This window comes from Chlorocebus sabaeus, chromosome 15, assembly GCF_047675955.1.
Source record: "Chlorocebus sabaeus isolate Y175 chromosome 15, mChlSab1.0.hap1, whole genome shotgun sequence".
In the NCBI taxonomy this organism is placed as follows: domain Eukaryota; kingdom Metazoa; phylum Chordata; class Mammalia; order Primates; family Cercopithecidae; genus Chlorocebus; species Chlorocebus sabaeus.
In genome coordinates, this window is record NC_132918.1 from 4,739,555 (window position 1) to 4,764,009 (window position 24,455).

Consider the following 24,455-nt stretch of genomic DNA (forward strand, 5'->3'; position numbering starts at 1 on the left):
AACCTTGCTGTTACTAGCCAAATCTACTGGTCTGCTTTCTGTTAGCGTGTTCTTGTCCTCCAGGCATCATTTAACCCTGTTGACCATTCCCTGTCACCCAGGCCAGTATGCAGCAGCACAATCACAGCTCACTGGAGCCTCAAATTCCTGGACTCAAGCAATCCACTCCAGCCTCCAAGTAGCTGGGACTACAGGTGCATGCCACCGCGCCTGGCTCATTCCCTACATCTTGAAATTTTCTTTTCCTTTGGTTTTCAGTACATCTCTCCATCCTGGTTCTCCGCTAATTTATGTGTCCTCCTATTAGTCACATGCTAGCTTCTTCTCAGCCCAACCTTTAAATACGATTGTCCCTCAGGATTATACTCTAAGCTCTCTTCTTCTCTTCCTACTTCATGTACTTCCTATTTGAGTAAGCTCACCCATATCTATAGCTTTAAGAACCATGTTATCTAATGACTCCAAAATCTGTGTCTTTAGTATCAACATTTCTCAAGGTTTAGGTCCAAATTTATAACTGCTTTCCAGATATCTCTACACATAGGTCTTCTAAGAACAGGGTTAGGACTAGCAATAAGACAATATGTTGCTTGAGTGCTATAAAGATTGGAACAATTGCTGTAGGAAAAGGGAAGGAAATAATTCAGAAATAAGTATGGCAGCATCAAGATCTTAAACAAGAGAGTCAATCAAAATGTTATTTGATTTTCTTAAAAAGTCTGGGGACATAATTAAAGAAAATGGATCAGATGAATTAAGCCAGGCTTACAAGATAAGTGAAAGAAAAAGTGAAGGGAAAAAAAGAAGTGAAGATGTCAAGACTGAATTTAAAACTACTGCTGCACAGCAAAAGTATCAATTATCCCCAAACTGATGTGAAAAAACTGCACAATCCTTTCAAATTTCAGCTGATTTGTGTATGTGTGTGTGTGTGTGTGTGTGTGTGAACTGATAAACTAATTCTAAAACTTACATGAAAATGCAAAAAAAAAAAAAACAAAAGGCAATCTTGAATAACATTAAAGCTGAAAGTTTTTAAACTACCAGATACCAAGACCTATTAGAAAGTTTCAATCACTAGAATGTGAGATTGAGGCAAGTATGGACACACCAATGGACTCAGATCCACACATATTTATATATCCACCTGATTTATAACAAAAGTGACACCAGACGAGAATACTCTTTTTAGTACATGGTGCTGGCTCATAGCTCACACTATCACACCCAAAAAAAATTCCAGATGAATTACAGATCTACATATGACAGGAACAATGAAAATGTTAGAACAAAATAGGGTAACGTCATCATAACCTTGGAATTAGAAAAATTTTCTTAAACAGGACACACACATGCACACAAATGGAAATTTTTAATAAGCTGAACTATATTAAGAACTTGTGCTCCTCAAAAGAAACTATTAATAGAGTGAAAAGGTAATGTACAGAAAGAAGATGCAATATGTATATCAAATAAAGGGCTTGTATTAGCATACATAAAGAACTCCTATAAATCACTTAAAAAATAAAACAACAGAAGTGGGCTAATTATATGAAAAAGCAATTCGCAAAAGAGATATCTAAACATATGTCAAAGTACCCAATTTCATTAGTCTTTAGGGAAATTCAAATTAAAACCATGATGTGATAGCACCACACATCTGTTAAGAATGAAAGTGAAGCCGGGCGTGGTGGCTCATGCCTGTAATCCCAGCACTTTGGGAGGCCGAGGCGGGCAGATCACAAGGTCAGGAGATCGAGACCATCCTGGCTAACATGGTGAAACCCCGTCTCTACTAAAAATACAAAAAATTAGCCGGGCGTGGTGGTGCGCGGCCTGTAGTCCCAACTACTCGGAGGCTGAGGCAGGAGAATGGCGTGAACCCGGGAGGCGGAGCTTGCAGTGAGCCGATTTCACGCCACTGCACTCCAGCCTGGGTGACAAAGCAAGACTCCGTCTCAAAAAAAAAAAAAAAAAAAAAGAATGAAAGTGAAAAAGACAGAAAAATTCAAAAGTTTACAAGGATATAGTAATCAGAAATCTCATACACTGTTCCTGGAAGTGTATATCAAACCACCACGTTGAAAACCTGTGCCAATATATACTAAAGCTGAATATAACTATACCTGATGACCCACTAATTCCACCCCTAGGTATATGCCCAACAGAAATGTTTATAAAGCTGGGAACAGTGGTTCATGCCTGTAATCCCAGCACTTTGGGGGGCCAAGGCAGGCAGATCACCTGAGATCAGGAGTTCAAGACCTGCCTGGCCAACATAGCAAAACCCCATATCTAATAAAAATACAAAAAACTTTGCCACGTGTGGTGGCACATGCTGGTAGTCCCAGCTACTCGGGAGCCTGAGGCACGAGAATCACTTGAACCCAGGAGGAGGAGGTTGCAGCGAGCCCTGATCATACCACTGCACTCCAGCCTGGGTGACAGAGTGAGACTGTCTCAAAAAAAACAAAATGAAAACAGACAAAACCCAGAAATGTGTGTAAGTATGTATATGCCAAAACACACGAATAGGAAAATTTACAGCAGCATTCTTCATAGTAGCCAGAAATTAGAAACTACACAAATACATATCAATAGTAGAATGAATAAAGGTATATTCACAAAGAATTTTACACAGCAATGTGAACAAATCTAAAAACATAATACTAAGGGAAAGAAGTCAGAAACAGAAGACTACACACTATATAATTCCATTTATATAAAGTTCAAAGCAGGCAAAGTAATCAATGCTAGTAGAAGTTAGAGTAGTAATTACTCTGGGTTTGGGAACTAAAAGGACACAAGATGAGCTTCTGGGGTACTAGTAATGTTCTGTTGCTTTATCTGGATTCTGGTTACACAGGTTGTTCAGTTTGTTAACATTCACCACACTGTACACTTATGATTTGTGCACCTTCCTCTATGTATGATATACTTCAATGAAAAGTTCAAAAGAAATTTCTGGCTGCACAATCCAATAGCAGGATTGAAGTAAACCCAGGACTATTATCAGAGACTGGGAGATTAGAAAGGGTCAAAAGACTTGATCTTAATGAGGCCAAAACACAGGTTCAATGGAAGGGAATAGGGGAAAAAGGTGATAGAGAATGGAATTTCAAAATTTAAAATCTCAGAAGAAGCATAGTTTCAAAGGATGGCAATATCTAGTAACATTATTTCATGCCCTAAATTCTGAGATCCAGGATGTCTCAGTAATCTCTACATTTCTACTTTAAAAAGTATTGGCCAGGTATGGTGGCTCATGCCTGTAATCCCAGAACTTTGGGAGGCTGAGGCAGGCAGATCACTTGAGGTCAGGAGTTTGAGACCAGCCTGGCCAACATGATGGTGAAACCCTGTCTCTACTAAAAATACAAAAATTAGCTGGGCGTGGTGGCAGGCGCCTGTAATCCCAGCTACTTGGGAGGCTGAGGCACGAGAATCACTTGAGCCTGGGAGGTGGAGGTTGCGGTGAGCCAAGATCGTGCGACTGCACTCCAGCCTGGGTGACAGAGCAAGACTCCATCTCAAAAAAACAAAAACAAAAAAACAAAAAAAAAACTTGGATGTCCATTTCTTCCCAGTCTCCCTTAAGGTTGATATTAATGAACATTATAGAATATATGCATCCACATATCCTGAGAAAAGGGCTTATCTACATTTTCTACTTTGGCCCTTTTCATTTTCTCTTCAGTCATTTTCTTTAGTACTCCCCACAGCCCCCTTATAGTCTTCATGATGGTCTACAATTTGAACTATGTTTTCTTCCACTTACGACTTGCCTGGTTCCCTGGAGGTGTAAAGTCTGGCCACTTCCCAGCCTCATTTCCCTCTCACGCACAGAGATAGTCATACTGCACTTTATAACCCCAACATCTAACACCATGACCCAAATACACTAGGCACTCAAACTACTAATGAGGATGATAACAGTGTTATCTTCTTAGTAAACCACTAATGACTATACTTACTGTTACTCATAGATAAGAAAGTTATTGTGCAAGAACAGTTTTCCTTCATTAGGAACTACAGCTCATTCATATGAGCATTATTTTCTTTGCTGATATTATATAATGATGTACAAACAAGGCCTTATACACAGTCCTCTAAGATTATTTTTATTTTACACTTAATAGATAATTGAAATGAGGATGCAATTAAGGCCATTTTAACAAAACTGACTAAAATTAATCTTCTCACCTCTAAATGAAAGATTTCCTCTATATTAGAAAGTAAATAAAGGACATTTCACTGTAACAGAATATTCTTTCATGGACCAAAGCCTTCTTTGTCAAAACTGAAAATGCCTAAGTCTTCACACAGAACATATAGAACACTTCTGAAGTTAAAACACATTCAAAGTTAAAATACATTCAAAGTAACAGCAACATCAAACTGATATAAAACATAGAAATAAAAGCCATAAGAGAAAAATAAAAGACACAATTGACAGAGAAAGTAGTTTGTATCCTATAAAGTGTTGCCTATAACCCTAATAGGATAGACAGAGGCCCAACTCACTCAGAGCTTTGGTATACGTGGGCATTTTCGTCGGGGAACTTTTGGGTCCTTATCTTTTGGAAAACATAACTCTGGATTTGAAATAGATTTATACATTGCAAGGTCTTTCTCAAATTAGAAGCTAAAACCTCCAAGGGAAGTCCCAAGCAAGGTTTTAAAAGATGAAGAAGACTGAGTTGAACGGTTGTCAGCAGATGCAGGGTACATAAAACAGGTGTGCTTCACCAACCATGGACTCTCACAGAGCCCCTTTAGAAAGCCTTTCATCTCCCAATTCAGAAAAGAATAATACCATTTCAAAACTCTGAAAAACTTTTCAATAGAAATGGCATTCATAAGATAAACTATAAAAGACTAGTTTTCTTCATGTAGAAGAGTGATGAAGCTTATTATAAGGTTGCAAGATGTTCTTTAGTGTCAGAGGACAGGCTATTTGAATATCAGTGGTAGAGAAAACTTAACCATTAGCAACACATAATACAAACCTCAAAAGTGACATAAATTTTGCATCTCAATTCACTTAATAAAATATATTTTAAAGTCTGCCAAGTATTAGGCATTGTTCTGAGCACAGAGACTAAAGATGAACAAGAGATGGTTTATGCCCTTGAGAAGCTCACAATCTAGACTACTGCTGTCCAAGAGAACTTCCTGTGATGATGGAAATACTCTTTATCTATGCTGTCCCCTAGCCACATAGTAGCCGCTAGCCACACGTGGCTATTGAGCACTTGAAATGTGCCTCGTACAGCCAGGGAATTAAATTTTTATTTGATTATAATTAATTTAAATTTTAAACTGACACACATGACTAGTGGCTACCCTACTGGATAGTGCGCATCTAGGTGCATTTATAACTAATCCAAAAAGTATTAAGATTAATGCCACGAAATGACAGTAATCATTAATATTCACTTACCTCATTTAGTATGCTTTCCAGTGTTGGAGGAGTATCAACTTGAGGAATATCAAACTCCTTGTCATCAATCTAAACAAAGAAAAAAAATAATGCTCACAAAATGATGCCTTTCCCCTTATAACTGTGAGGGGTTTCAGTTTATTAAAATCACCATCAATTAAAAGACAAACTTACCACCAAAATGATCAACTCAAAAATCCATAGTAATAATCAAGTCAAGACTACAGAGTGATTTCCTTTCCTATCTACACATTCAGTTACTATCAAGGACATATATGCACTAACTGCACTATCCTGACAGCCCTTTCCAGAACGCCTTTTTTCTTGAGACAGAGTCTTGCTGTGATGCCCAGGGGAGTGCAATGGTGCGATCTCAGCTCACTGCAACCTCCGCCTCCCAGGTTCAAGCAATTCTCCTGCCTCAGCCTCCTGAGGAGCTGGGATTACAGGCACGCGCCACTACACCCGGTTAATTTTTTTTGTATTTTTAGTAGAGGTGGGGTTTCACCATAAGGCCAGGCTGGTCTTGAACCCTTGACCTTAAGTGATCCGCCCATCTCGGCCTCACAAAGTGCTGGAATTACAGGCATGAGCCACTACGCCCAGCCTACTTTCCAGAAAACTTCTGTTGAAAGACTTCTGCCTCTGCTTTCTTAAATATGACAAAACAACATCTAAGAAAACCCCTAATTTTCTAAGTTTAGACATAAGTCATAAGCAATAAGCAAAAGTCTGACATCATATTTCTTAGTTATTTCATAAATTATGGTGAGAGATAATTAGGTCAAGCAACTTGTCATTAAATATCCTCATACTCACAGAAACCCATTAATATAATATTAAATCAAAGGGAGAAAAAAATGCTGTGCAAGATAAGGAACCTACCACTGGCTCTGTGACTTTGAGAAGTCATTTACATAGCTGCATGCCAGTGTCTTCATCTATACAATGGATTATCAGAGTGTTGTGAGAGTTGTGAAGCTCAAATGACAACATGAATCAAATTGTTTCATAAACTGTAATGGACTATACAAATGAAGAGTAATGTCATCTCATAAAACTACACACATGGGAGGTGAAGAAGGGAGAAGTGCTTGAGTCCAGGAGTTTGAGACAAGCCTGGGCAACATGGCGAGACCCTCTCTACAAAAAAATTAAAAGTTAGGTGGGCGTGGTGGCACACACCTGTGGTCCCAGCTACTTGGGAGGCTGAGGCGGGAGGATCACTTGAGCCCAGGAGGTTGAAGCTTCAGTGAGCCATGTCTGCACCACTGTACTCCAACCTGGACAACAGAGTGAGACCCTGTATCCAAAAAAACAAAAAAAAAAAAGCAAAAAACAAACAAACAAAAAAACTATACACAGACTCCTATTAACCCATGCAAAAACGACAGACTTAAGAGTCTCTGGGTCACAAAGCATACTCTAACCAACACTGGTTAAACATTATCACTTGACAAAAGTTGAAATTTTTACCAGATCATTTTTGAACTCCAGTTCCTTGTCTAGATCTATGTAAGAGAATTTTGAAAGTGAAGCTTCTAGATTGAAGGACTTATTCAGCTCGTCTTCGCTCGTCTTGGCACAGAGGCTCTGTTCCACATTTTCATGGTCTGGTTCATTTTCCATATTTACTTCTAAGAACAGTATTCAGTCCATCAAAGCAAGTGTTCTTTTGTTCGTTTGGCCTTAGCTCACAAAGACCTGAACGATTATCTCTTTTGAAAAAAAGAAAAAAAAAAGTGTAATTTAGATTTCCTCCTTGTCAATTAGACATTCCAAAGATTTACTTGGTCAGATTTCACCTAATCATCTGATTGCAGGCAAACTGAAATTAACAGTAGGGTACAGGGTATATTATTGGGAGAGGGCTTCAATGAGAGCATAAAGGAGGAACACCTAACTTGGGCTCAAGGACTTTGGGAAGTGGTCCACCACCCAAAGTCATGAAACTGGTGATAGTGATAACTTAATAGGCTCAGTCACTAGACCTGGTACCAACTAGATTTATTTACCTAATAGCATAAGGGTAAATCGGTGCCAAAAGCTGCAATTAATGCCTTCCTTACATTCCAAACCCCAGGGTAGTGCTCCAGTTCCCCTGGAAATAAGCATATAAACCAGTTTTGTTGTTGGCCTCTGCACAGGGCCACGGATGTCTCTGGGAGTTTAGCAGAAACACCAGGGATGAACAACTAGCTATTTAATACAACACAAGCAAACCTAGGGGTTCAGATCTATTAAAGGAAACAACAATGACCCCAAGATAAAATAATTCCATAGCCTACCAGAGAGTTCTAGAAAGAGAGCTAGTCATAGAGAAACATGGATACTTTCAGAGAAAAATGAGATACTAAAGAAAACTAGAAACGTATACAGCTTTTTATTATTTCACAGCTCTAAATGATAGATCGCTCTTATATCAAAAATCACAGATAATTTGGTTTACTTGCAAAACTGTCATTTTTAGAAAGTTAAAATATACTTAAAACATTACTGTAAGTTTAATAATTAAGTTTGCTTTTAAATGATTTTACGTTGTGTTTCAACTAGGCTACAAGTGACCTAACTTTAAAAAGTCCAATTAGCGGCCGGGCGCGGTGGCTCAAGCCTGTAATCCCAGCACTTTGGGAGGCCGAGACGGGTGGATCACGAGGTCAGGAGATCGAGACCATCCTGGCTAACACAGTGAAACCCCGTCTCTACTAAAAAATACAAAAAAAATAGCCGGGCGAGGTGGCGGGCGCCTATAGTCCCAGCTACTCGGGAGGCTGAGGCAGGAGAATGGCGAAAACCCAGGAGGCGGAGCTTGCAGTGAGCTGAGATCCGGCCACTGCACTCCAGCCTGGGTGACAGAGCAAGACTCCGTCTCCAAAAAAAAAAAAAAAAAAAAAAGTCCAATTAGCTTTATCTGTTTAGAATAAAGCAAAAACATGAAAACACAAACAATGCCCTAATAATAATAAAGATCATTTTGTTTTCTAAACTAGATGTTTTTCACAGTACCAAACAACTGGCAAAATTCTCAGTGCAAAGCTCTTTCAAACTACATATTGCCCTTAGTAGGTATAAACACCACTACCACCAACAACCCTTGCGCTGTAGTGAGCTTCTCTTAGTAAATTAGATTGTGCATGTTAATGAAGGCAGAAAAAAAGGCTTGCAATTACTGAGTCACTTAATTTCTTTTAAGAAATGGAGTCTCGGCCGGGCGCGGTGGCTCAAGCCTGTAATCCCAGCACTTTGGGAGGCCGAGATGGGCGGATCATGAGGTCAGGAGATCGAGACCATCCTGGCTAACACAGTGAAACTCCGTCTCTACTAAAAAATACAAAAAACCAGCCAGGCACGGTGTCAGGCGCCTGTAGTCCCAGCTACTCGGGAGGCTGAGGCAGGAGAATGGCGTAAACTCGGGAGGTGGAGCTTGCAATGAGCTGAGATCCGGCCACTGCACTCCAGCCTGGGCAACAGAGCCAGACTCCATCTCAAAAAAAAAAAAAAAAAGAAATGGAGTCTCACTATATTGTCAACGTGGCCTCCAACTCTTGGGCTCAAGCCATCCTCCAGCCTCAGTCTCCTGAGTAGCTGGGACTACAGGTATGTGCCACCGTGCCTGGCTTGAAATAACTAATTTTTTAAAAAGTGAACTGAGATTAGTTGCTTTTAAACAATATGCCAAAAATTCACTGACAATTTTATCTAATGAAGCTCATTATTTTAGTACCTATAATTAATTTCACTTCCTTTCATGTTTCATTTTTATCATATTAAAAGAAATGAATTGTTACTTTGTATAAATCATGGACTCATGAAACTGACTTTTCAAGAGCTGAAACCAACTTTTCTAGCTATTACACTATTTGGTATATTACCAAATACAAACTAATTTCTTTCACATGCTACAGAAAATAGGCTTTCTGTTTATAGGGTCATGTCCTATAAAACACATGCTATCAAACACATTCCTAGAACACATAACTGAGGCCACTCTTTGCCTGGCAACATTTTAAAGTATCTTTCCAACATCATCAGGTTCTAAATATAGGGCTCCTTTTGCAATAACCCAAATGCAGTAGCAATACTAATGTTTATATGCATTTCTTCAAAGACCTTGGCTCATGACAAATTACTTTTTAATAAAGTCTTTCAACTCCTATTTGTACCACTAAGCAAAAATGGTTGCAATTATTTAACAACTATTTACAAACACACGCAATCTAATTCACTTTCAGTGGTTCCTAAAGATAGTTATTAACTTTTATTCTTATACATTTTTCAAAAATAGTGGGAAAGATCATATGGCAAAATAATATTTATTTAAATGATTTAATAATCTAAAATGATTCATTTTATATTTGTCTCTCCAAAATAACTCATAAAGAAAAACAATTTTTTCCAGCTCTTTTTATCTCATATCTGGAGTTATTAAGAGGTTCCAAGACCATATAACAAGTTAGCATCTGTGAACCCCAATATCACACTGAAGAAGTGTCAGGTGATCAAGCACTCCCTCAAGACTTCATCCCGCCAAGCTACCCTGCCCCATTTCTGTCCTTCATTTCACAGAACTCCTTTTACTGATGGGATGTGGTGGCAAAGTGGAAAGAACACAAGCCAAAGAGTCTATTAAACTCAGGTCTGCAGTTGTGGCCACTTTTCTTAGAAATGACCAGGAAATAGGCCGGGCGCGGTGGCTCACGCCTGTAATCCCAGCACTTTGGGAGGCCGAAGCAGGCGGATCACAAGGTCAGGAGATCGACACCATCCTGGCTAACATGGTGAAACCCCATCTCTACTTAAAAAAAAAAACAAAAAATTAGCCGGGCATGGTGGCAGGCGCCTGTAGTCCCAGCTACTCGGGAGGCTGAGGCAGGAGAATGGCGTGAACCCAGGAGGCAGAGCTTACAGTGAGCCGAGATGGCGCCACTGCACTTCAGCCTGGGCAAGACAGTAAGACTGTCTCAAAAAAAGAAATGACCAGGAAATAAACATTTATCCCCACCCCTGACCCCCCAAAAAATAAAATAAATAAATAAAGTCTGAATCTGGCCTTTATGACATCCCATCTGTAACCCTGGTCAATTTGTTTACCTTTTCTGAACCTCTCTATTTCTATATCATTAAAATGGAATATTGTGGACTTTGCGTTGTTTGCTCAGAACAGCGCCTCTTGTTCTGGGAAGGGTTCCTTCAAACCATGTGTTCTTGTAGAGGCTAATGGTCCAAAATCCTTTGGTAAAAGGGATTATGTGATAGCCAGAGTCTTTCACCAGGATTCATTAAAATGGAACTGATGAGGAACAGGTATTTCCTGTTCTCTATACAACGAATAATGCAGCTGAGCAGATCCCACACTCCCTACCCAGCTCTCTTCTGCAGAAAAGAAATCATTCACTTAACACACACCTAACTAAACACTTGCTAAGCATCTGTCACTGGAGACGTGCCTCTATTGACAGAACTAGGTTCTAGGTACAGATTCTCTAGCAAGAATGAAACCTATCTAAAAAACGAAGTAGAGGCCGGACACAGTGGTTTATACCTGTAATCCTAGCACTTTGGGAGGCCGAGGCGGGTGGATTTCCTGAGCTCAGGAGTTCAAGACCAGCCTGGGCAGCAACACGGTGAAACCCCGTCTCTACTAAAATACAAAAAAAAAAAAAAAATTAGCCAAGCGTGGTGGCGTGTGCTTGCAGTCCCAGCTACTTAGGAGGCTGAGGCAGAAGAATTGCTTGAACCTGGGAGGCGGAGGATGCAATGAGCCAAGAAGATTGCACCACTGCACTTCAGCCTGGGCAATAGAGCAACACTCCGTCTCTAAAAAAAAACAAAGTAGAGAAAAAAGTCCTGACATTATTCAAACCTCAGATTCTAGTCTTCTATGAAGTTAGCTCTGCCCATTGCCTTGTGGCAGTTTGGCTACATAAGCCAACATATACTCTCCCAACTTCCCCCTTTCTTTTAGCACATAAAATTGGGAGTCCTGACTCTTATGAATGCCACTACCTACTTTGCAGGGCTCCTGTGAGGAACAAATGATATGACAATAAAGTATTTAGAATAATGTCTGGACATAATTTTCAACAGATACTAGCTATTATATTTAAAATCTCAAGATTTTCAAATTTTTCTAAAGTTAAAGATTCTAAAACAAAATCCAGTATTTTTGTATAGGTCTAGCCAGTGCTAAGCGTATCAGAACAATATCCTGGGTATCATAGCAGTTCTTCATGAGCTGAATGGTAGGGGTTTTGTCTAAGAGTAGCACAGCTCCCACCAAAACAACAGAGACACTTAATAAAAACTTTCATTATAACAGAAGTGTCTTATTGTTACTAACTCATTCTAAAATCATGTTTTGGATTTTTTTAACATCATCATTAGTCTACGTTTTATTAGTGAAGCCAACTACGTCCCCTTCCCAAGTCCCTCTTTTGTCACTTACTAGCAGTTACTCCTTTCTTCATTTTAGTCAATTTTTCCAAACCAAAGAGACCTGATGAATCAAAATGTCATCATGCTCACATTTTTTCAAAAGGAGAGTTCACATGAGATGCTTCTGTGAATTTTTCAGAAAGTACCTGAGCTGGGAATCTACCTGTGGTAGGCAGTATAAAGGTATCCAAGAGTGACAGTCCTAATTCCCAGAAACTATGAATATGTTACTTGATATGGCAAAAGGGATTTTGCAGGTTACATTAAGACCTTGACAGGAAGATTATTCTGGATGATCTGGGTGGGTCCAATGTAATCACAGAGGTCCTTGAAAGTGGAAGAGAGAGGCAGAAGAGAACGCCAGAAAAAGAGATGTGACACGAGAAGTAGAATCAGAGAGACACCATGTCACAGGCGTTGAAGATGGAGAACGGGGCTCAGGAGTCAAGGATGCAGGCAGCCTCTAGAAGCTGCAAAAGACAAAGAAACAGATGGTCTCCTAGAGCCTCCAGAAGGACTGAAGTCCTGTCTTGACCTCTTAATTTTAATGAGAACTGTAAAATAAATCTGCATTGTTTTATACCACTAACTTTACAGTAATTTACGGCAACAATAGAAAATGAATAGACAGTTGACCCTTGAACAACACAGGTTTGAACTTCAAGGGTCCACTTACAGGTGGGTTTTCCTCTGCCTCTTCCACTCAAGACAGGGAGACCAACCCCTCCTCCTCCTCCTCAGCCTACTCAACGTTTAGACAAGGATGAAGGCCTGTATAATGATCCACTTCTACATAATGAAAAGCAAATATATTTCCTCTTCTTTAGACTCTTAATATCTTCTTTTCTCTAGCTTACTTTATTGTAACTATATAGTATACAATACAAATAACACAAAAAATATGTGTTAAATGACCATTAATGTTATCAGTAAGGCTTCTGGTCAACAGTAGGTAGTAGTAGTAAAGTTTTTGAGGAGTCACAAGTTGTACTCGGATTTTCCACTGGTTGAGGGGGCAGTGCCCTTAACCCCTGCATTGTTCAAGGGTCAACTGTACTAATAAATATAAGTTAATTTGTTTCTGGTCACATATCCAACATTCTGAAATAGTAACCCTTCTCTTGTGGGTTGGTGTTGCCATGTGTTTATTAAGTAGGCCCTTCATTCCAAAATATGCACCAATGATGAAATGCTTAATATATGATGCTTAATATTTCACACTTGATACCGATCCTGCTTCAGCTATCTCTTAAATGTTATCCCAGTAAAAGGTGGATAATGAACCACTCATAAATTCCTGTTGGGATGCAATTCTACAATTAGTTCTTCACCCAACCATCATGTGAGCTAGTGTTTTTATAGTTCCTAAGGGGATGCCATACCAGACAGTACTTGCACATAACAAAACAGGCTACATGAAGTATTTCTTAATCTCTCTTAGAACGAAATCAGATTAATCTGATAAGAAATATATGTCACGGAATCACAATTACCCAGTACGCTGTCCTCTTCTGAGTGCTGATAAACGAGAATTTTAATAGTTCAGACATAAGATTATCTGACATCTTGATAATTCTGTTATTTCCTCTTGTTATTTCCAACCACTTAATAGATTCAAGGACCACTAAAAAAAGATATACGCCACATAAACAGCAATGACTTACTTATGACACTGGCTAACTGAATAAGAACTCTAGAATGTGTGACCTATATAAGGCCAAGTTAAACTTCCACCAGTTTTTTTTAAGAGATGGAATCTTCCTATGTTGCCCAGGTTAGCCTTAAGCTCCTGGCCTCAAGCGATCCTCCTACCTCACATCTCCCAAGTAGCTGCAACTACCAGCCTGTGCCACCATGCCTGGCTTCTCACCGGTTTTCACCTCGGCAAACATTTATTCCTAACTGTTCTCAAGCTCCACGAGCCTATTTAATTCTCTGACATTCTTTTCCTCCTAAAAGTGTCATATGAGATACTTTTTCACATTACAATGAAATAGAATCAAGTTTTTATTTACTATATAATGCTAGAAAAAAAAATCACAAAATCATGATATAGTAACAACATTACATGCAAACTTTATTTTTGGCCTTCCCAATCCAAGCATTTCTCTTCATTCCTTTGTTTTGTTTTGTGGTTTGTTTTGTAAAAGGAAAAAAATGCAATAGTGAGTTAACTTCCATTAGTTTTCTATTACCTTCCTCTGGCAAACGGACTTTTTTTTTTTTTTTTTTTTTTTTTTTTGAGACAGGATCCCCCTCTGTCACCCAGGCTGGAGTGCAGTGGCATGATCTCGGCTCATTACAACCTCTGCCTCCCAGGTTCAAGCAATCCTCCCACTTCAGCCTCCCAAGTAGCTGGGTCTACAGGCGCACACCACCAAGGCTAGCTAATTTTTTGAATTTTTCATAGAGATGATGTTGGCCAGGCTGGTCTCAAACTCCTGGGCTCAAGCCACCTGCCCGCCTCAGTCTCCCACAGTGATGGGATTACAGGTGTAAGCCACTGTGCCCAGCACAAGCGGACTTATTTTTAACAGATTCCCAATGCCACCAGGATAAAATCCCAAATTCTAAGCCTGTGACTCCAGCTATCACACGAGCGGATCCCTCTGGCTTCTTCCCTTACAATTGAATTTATTATTTTTGCACTAAGAGTCCTTCATGGATAGCTTCCACTTTCCCTCCATGTCTGCTCGAGCTGATTCACCTTCCCTTTCCTTTCCTTTTTCTCTACATTTATCTAACTTCCTTTCTTCCTTCCAGGCACTGTTCAAACTGGATCTGCCTATGACCTCTTCCTTCCCTAACCATCCTCTGAATTCAGAAAACATGTCTTCTTTTAAAACAGTGGCTTGGCTCTTTCCTCATACTGATTCATTAGTGAATTTACCACGTGACTATCTTTTCTCCCCAGCTATACAATAAAAATGGGGCCATGCTTCTTTGAATATTCCACAACACTGGGCTTACTGGCTTGCACAGCTAGGGAGACATTCAAAAAATGTTTGATTAACATGGGAATTAGAGACAGGAACAACATCTGTGTTGCAAATTAAATATATAAGTGTTATTACTTGTAATTGTTAAGCTCCAGAGGATGTTATTTGACTCACAGCATATAGGAAACTATGTCATAATAAGTAAGCCAAGTTATAAATAAATATTACTTATATGTAGTCAAGCTTGTCAACCACTGCAGGTCATATTTATCAACTATCAGCTAAAACTTTGCTTCCTCAGAAAACCCTTTTTTTTGGCCTGCTCAACTAGGCTATGTTCCCTGTTAATATGCACCCATAACATTGTTCTCCTCTTTTACTACACTTATCACATTGTAATCATCTCCTCATTGTCTAAACCACCATTCCTTGCCCCCAGGTGGAATGCAGGTTCCATGGGAGAGCAAAGACCAGATCTGCCTTGTTCACCAGTCTATTCCCTGTGCCAATATGACACAGTAGCTGATCAATCCACCCATCCCTCCCTCCCTAGGTAAATACCCAAGCAAGACTGCATCACTGGCTTCCAGAATCTCAAATAGCAGTCTGGTCATGTAATATAAAGTATGGTTAGTTACACTACTCCAAAACGCCTCCATCTGTGCAAGTTCCATTCTTTGCATCTAGGAGAGATATTTTTAAATCATTTAGCTCATTTATAACATGATGCAAACCCCACAATCTCGGATGTTTTATGTTCTTTTACGTTAATTCAGCCTAGAGGCCAAGATGAATACAGTGGAAATGTACCATACTTCCATTCAATTTACAGGATTTCATCTATTACCTTCAGCAACAGGAAGGAGAGAAAAAGAAGTGATTCACATAGAGCCAGAGACTCTGCATACCTCCACTCAATAACTTCGTGCTTCATAGTGAGCACAGAATAGGAGACGGTCAGCTGCTGTTCTATGTCTCAGTTCTCACATGCCTCACACCCAAGCAATTCATGTCACCTGTGCTCAAAATAACAAATGCCATGCAGTTCCAACATGGAAAAACAAGATCTGGCTGTACTGGGCTTCCTGAGAGACCCAACACTTGTGAGTTTCTGATATGACTCCCTCTTGGAGTACTTTGAGGGTACTCAATTTTCACCTTACTCATGGCCTTTAGATACAGACCTTATTTAGAGCAACGTTACTATATACTGGGATGGGCTGCTTTACTTGACCCTGGAATTTCTTTCCAAGAAGGCACATTTAGGTAATTGTAGCTCACAATGCCAGAACTGCCACAATGAAAAAGCCCAAACTCTGTTTCTCTTTCTGTTCTGTTGGTGAATGTCTAAATGAGGAGAGTGATCATAAGTACATACAGATTTTTAAATGTTAAAAAGAAAAGGGAAGGAACAATGCCTAAGACCTTCCTGTATACAGTGCTAAGTTACTGCTATGAATTGTCAGACACAATCTGTATACAGTGCTAAGTTACTGCTATGAATTGTCAGACGCAATCAGCTCCAGTCTAGAAAAGAAAAATCTAATCCCCTATCACAACACACAAAACAGTAACATGAACTAAGTCTACAAATATATAATGTAGAAATTCTAACTTTATTGATCAGTTTTATATCAATATGTGTATGAGGTAATAAGTGAAATGAATAACAGAGAAAAATGATCACTTCCAGCTTCTATAATATTGTCTCCACTGGCCGGGCGCGGTGGCTCAACCCTGTAATCCCAGCACTTTGGGAGGCCGAGACGGGCGGATCACGAGGTCAGGAGATCGAGACCATCTTGGCTAACACGGTGAAACCCCGTCTCTACTAAAAATACAAAAAACTAGCCGGGCGAGGTGGCGGGTGCCTGTAGTCCCAGCTACTCGGGAGGCTGAGGCAGGAGAATGGCGTAAACGCGGGAGGCGGAGCTTGCAGTGAGCTGAGATCCGGCCACTGCACTCCAGCCTGGGCGACAGAGCGAGACTCCGTCTCAAAAAAAAAAAAAAAAAAAAAAATATTGTCTCCACTATCATGAGAATCTCTCTTTCCAGACCCACTTCAACCCCAAAGAACTCCTCCTAAAAAGCATAAGGGCCTTGTGTAGGCTGAAATATATTCCCTTTTCTTCTTTACGTAACTGATGCAGGTAAATTCTTATAAGTTAAATGCGCAAAAGATAGGATTCCACTTAGGTAAAGGCTGAGTGGATGATGGCCTTCTTTATTAACTTGCAATTAACTGTCATCTCAATTTCTCTTGGTTAGGTACCAAGAAGGATGTAGTGTCACAAGAGATTTATTCTTTTTTTTTTTTTTTTTTTTTTTAAGAGCAAGAAGTAACTGGAAGCATCTTGCTGAATTGCAACGGAAAAAATAAAGATAAAACACCCCAGCACCTCTGCCATCTTTCCTGGAGGGCAACTGCTTCTCCTCCATTCCAACCATATGATTTTGGTGGTGCTGCCAATCAAGTACCCTATCTGCCTAGCTACGGGAGCAGAACAGTAGGCACATCACATTCTTGTGTCCTATCTGGCCAATCAAGGTCCTTCTGGAATTTGTCTTTATTCTGGGGTGCTTAACCTTGGATGGCATAACACAGGAGTTGTCTGCAGTCACATCTTTTATGCACTTATACATAGTCACGTGCCCCAAAAAGACGTTTTGGGTCAATGACAGACCACATATGCAACCATGGTCCCCTAAGATTACACATAATGGAGCTGAAAAATTCCTGTAGCCCAGTGATGTCATAGCTGTTGTAATGCAATACATTACTCATGTGTCTGTGGTGATGCTGGCGTAAACAAACCTACTGCACTGCCAGTAGTATACAAGCTAAGCACATAAATTACGTACAGTACATAATACTTGACAATAAACTATGTACCAGTTTATGTATTTGCTATCCTATACTTTTTATCATTAAAGTGTACTCATCTACTTATTAAAAAATTAAAAAGTTAGCTGTAAAACAGTTTTAGGCAGGTCCTTCAGGAGGTATTCCAGAAGGCACTGTTATCATAAGACAGTTCCCTATGTGTTACTGCCTCTGAAGACATTCCAGTGGGACCTTCCTGACTCTGTGCAGGCCTAGGGTAATGTGTTTGTGTCTTAGTTTTTAAAGATTAAAAAATTTTAAAACAGAAAAAAGCTAACAGAATAAAGATATAAAGAAAATATATTTGTACAGCTAATTGTACCATGTGTTTGTATTTTAAGCTAAGTTTTATCACAAAGAAGTTAAAAACCTTTTTAAAAGTTTATAACATAAAAGTTACATTACAGTAAGCTAAGGTTAATTTATTATTGGAGGAAGAAAAAAATTTTTCATAAATTTAGTGTAGCCTAAGTGTACAGCGTTCAAAAAGTCTACAGTAGTATACAGTAATGTCCTAGGCCTTCACATTCACTCACCACTCACTCACTGCCTCACCCACAGCAACTTCCAGTCCTGCAAACTCCCTTCACGGTAAGTGCCCCACACAGGTGCACTTACCTTTTAATCTTTTAAACTGTATTGTTACTGTACCTTTTCTATGTTTAGATCTACAAATACGTGGCCACTGCGTTACAACCACCTAGAGTATTCTGTACAGTAACATGCGGTGCTGCTTCACAGTCTAGGAGCAATAGGCCATCCCACATACTCGGGGTGTGCGGTAGGCTATACCATGTCAGTTTGTCTAAACACACTATGATGCTTGCACAATGACAAAATTTGCCTAACTACGCATTTCTCAGAATGTATCCCCTAATTGTCCCATGACTGTAACAGGACAGAACGAGGCTTGCAATTACAGTTGCAGAGGAGACAGGGAACTGAGGGTTACTGGTCCTTTGCAGAAAGGGAGAGACATGCAAGTACTCCATCACTGGAGTCACTGGATTTAGTGATACCCCAGCCCCTTCCAGGTTTGGAGCCAATAAATCCCTTTTAGCTTAAGCCCATTTGAATTTTCTGTCGCTTGCAACAGAAATATCTTTGACTAAAAAAAGTGTAATTACTATTAGAGTAAACCTAAGAAATTCATAACAGTGAAAAATCCAACGCAAAGCTGTAGTTCCTTGCTAATACACAGAACACATTTAATAATGTCATACAGCGTGAAGATAAGTCAAATATTCATTCAAGGTTCAGTTATGAATACAACAGTTTGATTTTACCACTATGTACAGATGGCACCTAAAGTTGTGGATCAAGAGAACATACCATCTAAACTCTATAAAAGCTATCAGTAGATCCAAAGTTAAACATACTTTATTAAGTTCAAAAGATCTTCTCATTCACATACATACCTGACATTTTGTGTCACACTGGTTGAAATGTCAATGGAAGAGTGAGATACAGCTAAGAATCACCAACATGTCCCAATATTCTGGAAGACAGAAAACATCTATCTGCTGACAATGGTCCAGATACGAAGGAAATATATTAAATATAAGGAAAAAGTCAACATATTACTCTGTAAGAGCTCTGGAAAGAATTTTCTCACATATGCCTCTTTGACCATATAAAGCCCAACAGTTGAACGAATTTTTTTTTCCATTTATCTTTATTGCATATTCTACAGAACAGGCCAGCTATTGCCAGAGGATTCAATACCTACTCTGTGCTTAAATTTAACCATAAGCAAACCCATGTCTTACACAAACATGTGCAGATTCTCCATCCACATTTATATTAGATATACCTCAAACACACACAGGCAGACACAGACATACACAGACAACTAACATGTAATTATCTCCCAAACGCAGACATTTGGAATAAGGTTTAGCACCACAAGCTAACATCCATGCTTGTTTGGCTTGGATTTTGGGTTTTTTAGTACGGGAAAATTGAGTATGGTAGAGGGTGGATGGTGCAGAGGACAGAAGTCTTCCTATTCATTCTAACAAGAATTTAAGAAGTGGAGGGGGTCTGTTTATTTAAAGAAAGCTCCCCAGCTAGCTATTCCTGATAACCCACGGCCATGGAACCTCTCACCCTATCCTGGGAAGCACTCCCATTTTGTACACCCAGACACTCTGAGCAGCTGTTTTCCTCCTTCCCCAGGTGCCACGCACGAAGAACAGGCCAAGGCACAGGAATAGCCTCGAACTCTAGAGGTCCACCTTTCACCCTGCTGCCCTCATTCCGGTGCACAACTTGCACGTGGAGACAAACTAGAACCAGCCTCACAGGGTGCGCACCGATCCTAAGAGGTGCATACCCCATCTAAGCCTCAGGCTCAGGCACCCTGATATCAGTCCCTGGAGGATAAAGGGGTCCACACCTGTTTTCCAGGCCCAACAGACGGGCTACACACCTGCTCCGCCCGGGAGTGGGGAGGGGCATGACACCCGCCGCCTAGGCTCACAGTCGGGGGAGCGGGCGCGCCAGTCCCTCAGCCTAATTGTCGCAGGACTGTAACAGGACAGAATGTGGCTTGCAATTATAGTCGCAAAGGAGATAGGGAACTGAGGGGTTACTGGTCCTTTGTAGAAAGGGAAAGACACACAAACACATCACTGGAGTCACTGGATTTACTGATACCCCAACCCTTTCCATGTTTGGAGCCAATAAATCCCTTTTTACTTAAGCCCATTTGAATTTTCACATTCATTTGGAACCAGTAAGTGGAAATTGCCCGACCCAGTTCCGGGCCAACGTAGGACACGCCCCTCCACTCAAGAATCAACCCCGCCCGGCCCGTGGATCGTGTCCGGCTAGCCAGTCACGGGCTGCTCCGTCCGCTCCCCAGGGTCGCGCCGCTGTCGCGCTGGGAGGAGGCGCCGAGGCTCAGAGACCTGTGGCGCGCTCTCCTCCTACCCTGAATACAGCCCCTCAATCCTGTCTCCTCCCCACCGGCCCGCTCTCTGGAAACTCGTTACCTGAGCTTGCAGACATTCCGGCCCTGGACCGTCGGCCCACGTGACCGCGCCCCAGCTTTAGCCTCACGCACGCGCACTACCTACCACTACTGGCCTCGCTTCCGCTTTTCTCCTCACACTGCTCCCCCTCCTGGGCGGTCCGCGCCTCTTCACCACGCCCCTATTTAAAGGGCCAGAGATATACTGGCTTCCCGCACGGAAAAAGCGGGTGATTCACTTCTTGAAGACCAAAGAGAATGGAAACATCGAAAGAGTAGCGCGGACGAATAAATAGCAGTCCTTGAGGTGAGAGGAGAAAGCCCCTCCTTTTTTTTTTTTTTTGAGACGGAGTCTTGCTCTGTCGCCCAGGCTGGAGTGCAGTGGCCGGATCTCAGCTCACTGCAAGCTCCGCCTCCTGGATTCAAGCCATTCTCCTGCCTCAGCCTCCCGAGTAGCTGGGACTACAGGCGCCCGCCACCACGCCCAGCTAGTTTTTTTGTATTTTTTAGTAGAGACGGGGTTTCACCGTGTTAGCCAGGATGGTCTCGATCTCCTGACCTCGTGATCCGCCTGTCTCGGCCTCCCAAAGTGCTGGGATTACAGGCTTGAGCCACGGCGCCCGGCCAGCTCTTCCTTTAAGAAAGTGAACTTACTTGCAGCCAGCCCAGAAGGGGAATTGATTCCCTGCCTTTTGGAGTTTGCAACCAGTAAATTTTTTTTAGTTTTTTTTTAAAAAAAGATGAACACAGAATTGCCAATTTATTTTGTCAAATAAGGACAATAGACATACACGTACTAAAAAACCAACTATTATCTTCTAATATATCGTCAGTATTGCTCCCCAAAATACATCTTAACACCAAAAATATAGGAGAAACATAGTCTTAAATAAAGGAAACTTCTGAAAATTGAATAAAAACATGTGCTTATTTCTCTTATTGCTCCTGAAGACAGGTGAAAGCTTTCAGAAGAGACTCGTTTCTAGAGTCATCACTGTAGGTAACATTAGCCCCAGGACACAGATTTTAGGCCTGCTGGGGGCTATGGTCAAGAAAATAGGAGGAAGAACACCAGAAGATACTCTTGGAAGGAGATACAGAAAACATTCGGTTGGGCAGACATTTTTGAGCATCAGCCAGGTTCACTAGACTTCTGGGCCTCCAGAGAACCCAAAGATGGGGAAGACACTGCCCTGCCCTCCAGATATTTATTGTCTAAGAATTCAGTGTACGGACATAACAAAATACAAGGTAGGCTGTTTTGAGTAATATAAAGAAAGACATTGAACCACTATTTTTGGATCACAGACAAGAGGAAAAGTTGAAACACTCAAGGAAGGATATGGTATCTTGTCAGGGCCTTGAAGGATTTCAGTATCAGAGAGCAGGGAGAATGCCAAGCTGAGGGAAGGCTGGGATCAAAGGCAGTACGAAGCAAGTTTGGGAACTAGTTACTGGCCTGATACAGCCGTGGTGTGGGCAGTGGCTTTCAACCTTCTTTTAATCATTCCTCACAGTAAGAAATACATTTCAGGTCAGGCACGGTGACTCAAGCCTGCAATCCCAGCACTTTGGGAGGCCGAGGCAGGTGGTCAGGAGTTTGAGACCAGCCCATCCAACATGGAGAAACCCTGTCTCTACTAAAAATACAAAAATTAGCCATGCGTAGTGGCATGCACCTGTGGTCCCAGCTACTCAGGAGGCTGAGGCAGGAGAATCGCTTGAACCCAGGAGGCAGAGGGAGCAGTGAGCCAAGATTATGCCATTGCACTCCAGCCTGGGTAACAGAGAGACTCCAACTCAAAAAAAGAAAAAAATACATTTCAGCCACGGCCTAGTATAAAAACACACACAGTATGCGTATATGTGTGAGTGTGCATGATAGGTAGGTAGGCAGATAGATAGATAGATAGATAGATAGATAGATAGATAGATAATGTTGAGACAGCAATTGCCCTTAGAATGTACAATGCAACTTGGTATTTTCCATTCTATTCTATTCTATTCTCTTTTTTTAAGTGCTGGTTACTGAATTCATTTCAGTATTCAGTGATGCAGAACAACCCATAGTTTGAAGACACTGGTGTAGTGTGTATTAGAGATGTGGTGGGATATGAGGCTGGAAAGGCTGGGACCAGATCCAGGAGGACATTGCACACTAAGCTGGGGCGTTCTGCTCTTCTGGTAAGAGCCTCCAGAGGAACTTGGGCAGAGGAGTGGCAAGATGATAGCAGTGCTTAAGAAGGCTGGAAACCGGCCTTTGGTTCTGAATATCACATTTTTCTAGAAAAGTTATTAAACTGGAGACTGTCTACAGAAGGATAAGCAAGCTGGTGAGACCAGAAAGCCTGTGTGACAGAGAACTTTTGAAAGTATCCAGAGGAAAAGGAATTGGCAGAAGTAGGGGAGAGCAGGGTCATAGGGGCGAGCAGTGGAAAGGTAGCTATTAGGTTGGTGCACAAGTAATTGCGGTTTTTGCCATTACTTTAAAAAACTGACCCTTTGAAATAGCTCTACAACACTCATAGACTTATTCTGGATAGCTGTAGAAAGAAAGCAAGTCTAGGACCTGTGTATGGATGTTGCAGAGAAGCAGATTTCAACTTATAATAAAGAATATTTTAGGATGGTCCAGACTGACTCTGAGAATTCTCCAGAGTAACAGCCCTTTTACGTACCTCTGTTCACAGCAGTAAATAATCTCAAATGCTGTCCTTTCCAGGGCTGTTTGCCTTAATAATAAAAAAAATTGTGTGCTGATCGTAGAAAACTTGGAAAATTCAGGAAATATTTTAAAGCAGAAATTACTCACATCCCAGAAAAAAGGCACTCATTGTTTTGGCTTATTTCTGTTGGATCTTTTTCTTTGCATATTTACATTTTTGACATAATAGAACTGCATAGAATATTTAGTTGTGTATTCTATATATTTATAGGATATATAGTTAATAGTCCATCCTTTTTTTCACTGTTATATCTTAAGCACTATCCACCATCACTAAAATTGTTCACAAATATTATTTTTCATGGCTACATAATTATTAATGATATAGTTTCATGTATTCCATTATTTCACTATTTTTGGACATATAGGAGTTTCTATTTTTTACTGCTAACAAGAACATTGCCAGGAATATCCTTATACATAAATCTTGGCCCACATTTTAAAATTATTTCCTTCCTTAGGCTAGCAACCTGTAAGTGGAATTCAAAGGCTTTGAAAACTCTTAAGTCTGTGAATACCCATGGTCAAACTGCCTTCCAGAAATGTCAGACCAGTTTTCATTCTCACCAGAAGCACTCAAGGGTGCCCATCGCACATACCCCCGCTGGCATTTATTTTATCTTTTTAAAAAAAAAAAAGATTTGCCAATATGATAGATGAAACGGTCTCTCATTTTAACCTGTATGGAATTCCTATTGGAGTGGAATATCTATATAAATTTCTCAGCCCTTTATAGTTATTCTGGGAATGCAGTTACACTGCTGGATTTCTGATTGGCAAATAGTACTGAGTGAATTGTTACAGACTTGTGGGGAAAAAAAAAAACAGAGAAGGATTTTTAAAACAAATGATGTGGTCACACCAAGTTATAGGCAAGTTATATTGTGGTGCGCTGCACTAACAAAGGTTAGTGGGAGAATTGAGTCATCACACAGTATTACAATATTCATGTGAATACTGGCTTCAGCAAAATACCATTCCTTATATTAAATCAAAATTGTAGATATGAATTTCTTCATTTAGTAGTTTTGTTTGTATTCAATTTATTTTTTTAG

The 24,455-nt window shown here is 40.5% G+C and overlaps 1 protein-coding gene across 2 annotated transcripts in view; it reads right to left on the bottom strand.

Moving 5' to 3' along the window:
• Positions 1–20,795, bottom strand: part of VPS8 (VPS8 subunit of CORVET complex) — a 251,664-nt gene extending 230,869 nt beyond the window's left edge. Inside the window, exons 1-3 of one of the 2 annotated variants that reach the window (XM_007971871.3) lie at positions 20,698–20,795; positions 6,920–7,161; positions 5,444–5,512 (exon numbers count right to left, since the gene is read on the bottom strand). In XM_007971871.3, coding sequence (XP_007970062.3) covers positions 5,444–5,512; positions 6,920–7,072 — 222 coding nt within the window. In that variant the 5' untranslated portion in view covers positions 7,073–7,161; positions 20,698–20,795. Of the gene's footprint in view, positions 1–5,443; positions 5,513–6,919; positions 7,162–10,985; positions 11,086–20,697 lie in introns of those variants that run through there. The other variant, XM_073023385.1, reaches the window with a different exon arrangement.
• Between the last annotated feature and the right edge of the window lie 3,660 nt (positions 20,796–24,455).